At 48.1% G+C, this 7,131-nt stretch overlaps 1 protein-coding gene across 2 annotated transcripts; it reads left to right on the forward strand.

The window, feature by feature from the left end:
* Window positions 1–416: 416 nt before the first annotated feature.
* PDCD2L (programmed cell death 2 like) lies at window positions 417–6,570 on the forward strand. Of its 2 annotated transcripts, XM_050311477.1 has the most exons (7): window positions 982–1,092; window positions 1,464–1,624; window positions 1,720–1,783; window positions 2,773–3,170; window positions 3,980–4,093; window positions 5,780–5,928; window positions 6,422–6,570. In XM_050311477.1, exons 1-7 carry the CDS (start codon window positions 982–984, stop codon window positions 6,550–6,552), a joined length of 1,128 nt encoding a protein of 375 aa, XP_050167434.1. In that variant the 3' UTR covers window positions 6,553–6,570. The 2 variants fall into 2 exon arrangements, with proteins under 2 accessions (XP_050167433.1, XP_050167434.1); XM_050311476.1 differs by lacking the exon at window positions 1,464–1,624 and having other exon boundaries at window positions 417–1,092.
* Window positions 6,571–7,131: the final 561 nt, after the last annotated feature.

A 7,131-nucleotide genomic window follows, 5' to 3' on the forward strand; every position in this document is an offset into this window, starting at 1 on the left:
AGAATTGCCTTGTTAAGGTTGTTAAGGTTGAGGGCTGGATGTGTTTCAGTGATCTCAGACTTAGGGGAGGTTACCAAGGCTTGGCAAGAAGGATGTACCACTGATTTGGGCACCCAAAGAATGCAGAACTTACAGGTCACAAAGACATTTGGCCCATAAAGATAAAAAAGAAACGAATAAAGACAACTCAGCAACTGTGCTGAAATCAGGTCCAACTGGGTAGAGGGTAATTCCAGCAGGGGCAGGTCACGACCACCGACTGACCCAAAAGAAGAGGAAGACTGAGCACGGGGTTAACTAGCATGAGAAGCGAGGTTATTAACGAATAGAACACTAATTAATAACAGGTAACTTGTAGCCAAGGAACATTAGTGCCTTCGTTTGCTAAAGTGTATAAACAGTGAAAAGCTTCGACAGTCGCTGTGCGCCCCTTCCTGAGGAGAGCTGTAACTAACGGCGGTGTCAGAGCTGTAAATAAACAACGGCGGTGTCAGAGCTGGAAATAAACAACGGCGGTGTCAGAGCTGTAAATAAACAACGGCGGTGTCAGAGCTGGAAACAACGGCGGTGTCAGAGCTGGAAACAACGGCGGTGTCAGAGCTGGAAACAACGGCGGTGTCCGCGCCCTGTGCGCGGGCCTGGAAAGGATCGGGACAGGATCCCGTGTGGGCACAGCCCGTGTTCCGGGCGGGTGTGTCAGGGCTCGGGGCCGGGAATGGATGGATCCCGTGTGGGCACAGCCCGTGTTCCGGGCGGGTGTGTCAGGGCTCGGGGCCGGGAATGGATGGATCCCGTGTGGCACAGCCCGTGTTCCGGGCGGGTGTGTCAGGGCTCGGGGCCGGGAATGGATGGATCCCGTGTGGGCACAGCCCGTGTTCCGGCCGGGTCTGTCCGTGCCCTGTCAGGGCTCGGGGCCGGCGCCGCCACAGCCCGCGGGCACGCGCACGGCCGCGCGCAGGCGCAGGGCCGGCTGGGGCCGCCATGTCGGGCGCGCCGCCCGTGCTGCTCGGGCTGCGGGACGCGCCCATGGCCGGGCCCGCTGGGCCCGCGCCGCTCCCCGCGTGGGCCACCAACAAGCTGGGCGGCTCCGCGGTACGGCCGGGGCCGGGGCCGGGCCGGGCCGGGCGAGTCCGGCCGGGCCGGGGGGCGGATGGCGGGGCCTGGTGCGGCCGGGTGTCCGGGGGCGGACGGCGGGCCCGGGCTGGTGTCAGCGCCGTGCCGGTGTTGCAAGGCCGGGATGGGCTGGGCGGGACGGGGCTGTGCCGGTCGGTGCCGGCCGTGTCTCAGTGCCGTGCTGAGGCTGTGCCAGTCGTGCCCCAGTGCCGTGCTGAGGCTGTGCCGGTCGGTGCCGGCCGTGCCCCAGTGCCGTGCTGAGGCTGTGCCAGTCGGTGCCGGCCGTGTCTCAGTGCAGTGCTGAGGCCGTGCCTCACTGCCCCCCGTTGCCGTTGCCGTTGCCGTTGCAGGACTGGCCCGGGCGGGTGCGGGCGGCCCCGCGGTGCGGGCGGTGCGGGCGGGCGCTGTCGCTGCTGGTGCAGGTGTGCTGCCCGCTGGAGCGCGGCCCCGCGCACCGCGCCCTGCACGTGTTCGCCTGCGGTGCTCCCGGCTGCGGCCCCGCCGCGCACAGGTGAGCCCGGGCGGGTAACCCGCGGTGCTGCTGCTGCTCGTGTGCCTGCGGCTCTGCCCCTCGCTCACCCTGTCTCTCTTTGCCCCACGCCGAAGCTGGAAGGTGCTGCGCTCCCAGTACTCGCAGGAGGAGGAGAGCCGAGCCCAGCCCGTGGCACAGGTACCGCCCGCACCCTGCCCGCGGCTGGGGGGAGGCTTGGACACAGAGCCACAGCTGAGCTGGATGAGCTGCACGTTTTATGTCCCGTTGTTTAAATGACCACCACCTTTCTTCAGAAGCTGTGCTATACTCCAGCTTCCAGTCACATCTGGGGGTGTGTGAACTAGTCATGGTCACAGAACTTTTACACCATACTAGAAGATTTACTAGAAGATTAACTTCCATCTGTGATCTATGTTAGGGTGGTTTTAAAGTGGAAGTCACACTTCGATTGTATGGTCAAAAGTGATATTTAATACTTTAATTAATGGCACTAACAAAACATTATTTTTCAGCTTCAGATGCTTGTTTTACTTTTTTATTTACTGTTATCAGACCTTTAAGATGTTTTCTTTATTTTCTCATTTAAATTTAATTTTTAAAAATTTGCCATGACTTTTAATTAATCCAATTGAATTATTGTTAATGTACTTGTGCGGAAAAACTGCACGTTGGCTTAAGCAGATTGGAAGAGGCAGGTGGCAGTCAAATTAGTGAAAACGGGCAGGAACTGTTTATTCAGCTGGTGCACTTGCAACGTGAAATTTTGGTCTGTAAATGAGCTTTACTCTTGACAAATGGTGGTGGTGTCATTATTGTTGTTATTACTTCCTTCCACTTTGTGCCCTTGGACTCAGCTGTGCAGCAGTAACTGTGCTGCAGGTGGATGTCCCCAGTCAGCTGGCAGGGCCATGGCAGCAGGATGCACAAGGGCCACTCAAACAGCTGAGGAATCCTTGTTCTGGTTCTGCAGGGTGAGATGTTTCTTGCCATAACGGTTTTGATGTGAAAAGTAAATGTGTGAGTGATGGGAAGCAACCCTGAGGAGAATACGTGAAATAACAGCACTGGGTTAAGGTTTCAGTTTTCTCAGCTGTTGGGAAACTGTTTGAAGTGCTCTGGGGTGGATGACTCGACAATGTCCTTTTCCCTTCTTTTTGGGTTCTCAGAAACAAGGCTCAAGCTTTGCTGCGAAGGACTGGTGTGAGGAGGCAGATGACTGGGGAGCCGGTGATGGAGCAGAGCCTCCTGCATGTGCCTCCCTGCTTGGCTTAGGGGAAGCAGTGAGCAGCTCCCTGTCCAGGGAGCTGGACTGTGCATCCCAGCTCCAACAGCTCTGCCTGGCTGAGCCTGCAGAGGGCTCAGGCCCCCGGAACACACGTCCTGCAGCCAGGGAGGAAATGGCAATGGAAACACCTGATCCTGCCCCTGTGTTCCAGCCCTTTTATATCAGTGTGGTGGATGAGGAAGACTACAGGGGCTTCCTGGATACACACCATGCAGATGAGCTACTGAAGGAGTATCAGCAGAGAGAGGGCGTTGATTTGGAGCAGATGATGTCAGAAAGGTGAGAACAGGTTTGGATTTCATGGTAAAACTGGAGGAATTGTGTAGTTTCCTGTGTGGTGACTGATCTAAATGGGACTCCCACTAAACCTGAATGACTTTGTTTGGAACTGGCTCCTTCAGGAGCGCTGGTTTGTTGGAAGAGCAGAACAGTGCACCCAGTTCTGTCACATTTTGAGTTTTCCTAAGATGCATCAACTTCTGAGCAGTTGGAATGTTCTTGGGCTCTAAATAGAGCAGAGGACAGTCAGTCTCTGGATCCAAACCAGTGTGGCTGAAACAATATCTGTGCTGGGTTTATAACAATATCAGTGGCATGGGTTTATATCGTGACAATTGACACTTTTTCTTTACAAGGCCAAAGCTTTTCTTATGTTGCAATTGCATTTTCCTTGCAGAATCTGCAGAGAGCACTTGTCAGCAGTGGTGTTCCTGTTGAGTTTTGTTGGCCTTTATAGAATCATAAAACCCTAATTATGTTTGATCCAAAATTAAAAAGACAACATCATAATTTAAAAACTAGAAAAGCTTTTGAGAAGTTACTAGAGGGTTTTCTGAAGGAATAAAGCTGGTGGATTTGAATGCCCTGGGATGGTTTGAAACAGTGTTAGTAATTGTAAGCCACCAGAAACTGAAGAACCAGAAGCAAAATATTCACTTGCAACCCCGAAAAGAAATTGTTTCCTAACATGTATAGTTTTGTTTAGTGTACTTAGTATAATTTAATGTGAGTGTATAGTTATTGAAAACATGCATGTCATACAGAAAACCTTATTGGACATCTTGTTTCTTTCCTTTTTTGTCTTACAGCTTTGCAGGTGAAAGTGGTAATGAAAAATATGAGAAGAGTGAAGTCAAGAGCTGGGACCACACGTTCTATAAATTCATGAAAAGAATATCTGTGTGTCCTGAACAGATTCTGAGGTAACCTGGTTGTAGTGGGAGATACAGATTATAGCCTTGGATTGTTAGTACATCAAATATTTCATTGGAAATACATCTATGCTTCTATTTCTTCATCCAAAAAGATTATTATGGTTGTTGCGTGCCTGTGTGGTCAGACTTCAGTCCCTGCCTGGGCTTTTTTTGTACAAAGCCTGAGCAGATGAGAAGCAAAGCAGGATCAGAGGCCCCAGCTCTGGCTATGGGAGACTTCTTTGACACCAGACCTGCTGAGAACAGACCCAGACTGTCTTTAAATGCTCACTGAAATCCAGACACAGATTTTGAAGAGCCAGTTTTGAGGTGGAAGTATGGGAAGTGAGGTGGAACAGTGGTGTGCTGTTGGGATAGGTTTCTGAGGCTACCTCCTCCTCTCAAAGTTTGTAACCTGTTTGTAATTTCTAATGTCTCAGTCCTTGAGATGATACTCAATTCAGAAATTACTTGTTTAAAAGCTTCAGTTCTGTAACTTCTGGTGCTGATGCCCTGCAGTCTTCAGGTGTTGTAAGTCTGTTGCTTTTCCCAGGACAGAAGCAGTGTAACCTCAGAGCAGCTACTCTCCCAAAAGAGGAGGTAATTCTGGCTGAGAGCGTGCCAAGGAGGTTAAATCATAAGTCATTCACAGGACCAGATAATACACAAGGTTTTTCTGGATCACACCAAGTGTTCAGAGTCCAGTGCTGCCTGGCTGGTCAGGCTGGCTCAGTGCAGTGACAAGACTTTGGTTTATCAAGTTTCCAGAACCAAGTGGAACCAGCTGGTACCTTTCTGATGGGAGCTCAAGTCTGAGGGACTGGTTACACATATAAGAAACATTGGGGACTTAAATTAATTAACTATCAAGGGTTATACAGGAGATGTAGTGATGCAGAGTGCAAGTAGCATTTCTTTCAGCTTTTCACTGGATCTATCACTTTGCAGTATTGTGCTCTTGGAATTTTTTATTCCAAAACATCCCCTCTGGTGATACCTGGGATGTAAAATATTAATTATAAATAATAAAATATTTTTAATGGTTAACATTTAAATATTATTAGAATATTTTAAATGTTAAATATTAATATAACACTCATTATAATATTTCCTTTGCCCTCCCTGGGTTATGTCAGTGCTGTTGGACTCCTGTTGCTCCTGGGCTGTGGATCTTGTTGAGCTTCAGCAAAGCACACACTCTCCTGTTTGGTGTTCAGTGGAAACCACCCTTGCTCTGGGGTTCCTGATAGTTGTGAGGCTCTGAGAGCTCTTAGAAATAGAACACCAGTTCTGAGCCATAACTGCAGTGGGTTTGAGACCTACTCTGTGTTGAATCTTTTCCTGGAATCTTACCTTTTACTGCTGCTGTTCAGGATTCCATTCCCAGGAAAGTGTAGTTTCCTTAATTAAACGAGTCAGGTACAGCATATTTTGGAGGTGTCAATTCAAAGCATTTATCTCCTTAAACCCAGGTCTTTCCTAAAGATTTTCCAAGTGTTGACCTTCCAGCTGTTTCCCCCTCCCCATCTTTATTCTTTGTTTAATGACTCTTTTGAAGCTTAGACAGCGATTCTGACTCCTGTGGCTTTTATTTCAAGCAAGTGAAAAACCTGAAGACAGTTGCCAAGATGTCAGTTTTCCTATCGAATTTAGGTAGTAAAAAATAATTCTGTGTTCCTTCCTGTCTTCTCTCAGGTACTCTTGGGGAGGGCAGCCCTTATTCATCACATCTCCTCCAGCTGACATCACCCAGGGCGTTCCAGCCTGCAGTGTCTGTGGGAGCAGCAGAGTGTTTGAATTGCAGCTGATGCCAGCCCTGGTCAGCCTGCTCCACACTGACTCAGGTGCTCTGCCTTAGGACAGTCTGGGCCAGAGACTGGCACCTTTTTGGTGTTTGGGATTGTTTCTTTACACCCACCTGCACTGATGTGCTTCAGTGCAGTGATCATGTCCTGTAGAATTCACTGTTCCCATCAGAGTTCACTGAGAAAAAGAGACTGCTCTGTGATTGCACCTTCACTTGCTCACCAGTGAACTTTAACAGGGATCATTCCATGGCCCTGGGGCAATTTGTCTTTGTGGCCTCTTAAAGGAGGCCTTGGAAAATAATAAATGTTGTCAGATAAGGTTGCAGACACTTCAGCAGCTCTTTGAAAATTCTGAGTCAGCTTGCTTTAAAATGTTTAAAATCAGAAAATTCTGTGTGTATAGGAGACTGAATATGAGAAATATTTTCTGAATTAATAGTTTCTGCAAAGACTGAAGTATAGTGCTAAGCAGTAGCCCCAGTTATGTCACTTTTCTTGCCTTCACTTGCCTTTATTGCTTTGTTTTTAGATCTGTCAGTGGAATTTGGAACTGCTATAGTTTACACATGCGAGAGAAGCTGCTGGCCAACAAATCACCAAACCCCTCTTGAAGAATTTATTTTTGTACAAGAAGACCCAGATCAGAAATTATTTAAATAAATTGTATTTCTCTACATAGATGACAAGTCTGTTGGGTGATTTTTCTGTTGTGTTTTGTTTGTGTTTTTTTTTTTTTTTTAACTACAAGGGAAAGTGTGTAATAGTGCAACAATCCAATTGTGCTGCTTTAATTTCAAACTGTTTGCATTCTTCTCTGGCATTCCCTGTTGGTTTGGGCTAAATTGCACTATCTAAATTGACTGAATGGAGGAGTAATTTGAATCAGTGTCCTTAGAGCATTCTGTACAGGTTTAATGCTGCAGCATAAATTAGTGCTGTAAAAGTGTGTGCCTAAAATAATGGGAGGGGGAGACACAGACAAGAGGACAGCCTGAAATGGTGGAATGTGCTTGCAAAGCTACTTTTTAAAGGAAGAATTGCAGCTTATGACATCAACTTCTAGAGAAGAGTTAGTTAACTTAGGCTGAGTAATAATAATAATTATACAAAAAAATTAAATATAAATATGTTAAATTGATTAAAAATATCATAGAATATGCTGAGTTGGAAGGGACCCATCAGGATCATCGAGTCCAGCTCCTGGCCCTGAACAGAAGGATCCCACCATGAGAGCGTTGT

This window comes from Myiozetetes cayanensis, unplaced genomic scaffold, assembly GCF_022539395.1.
Source record: "Myiozetetes cayanensis isolate MyiCay16 unplaced genomic scaffold, myiCay2020 scf16, whole genome shotgun sequence".
In the NCBI taxonomy this organism is placed as follows: domain Eukaryota; kingdom Metazoa; phylum Chordata; class Aves; order Passeriformes; family Tyrannidae; genus Myiozetetes; species Myiozetetes cayanensis.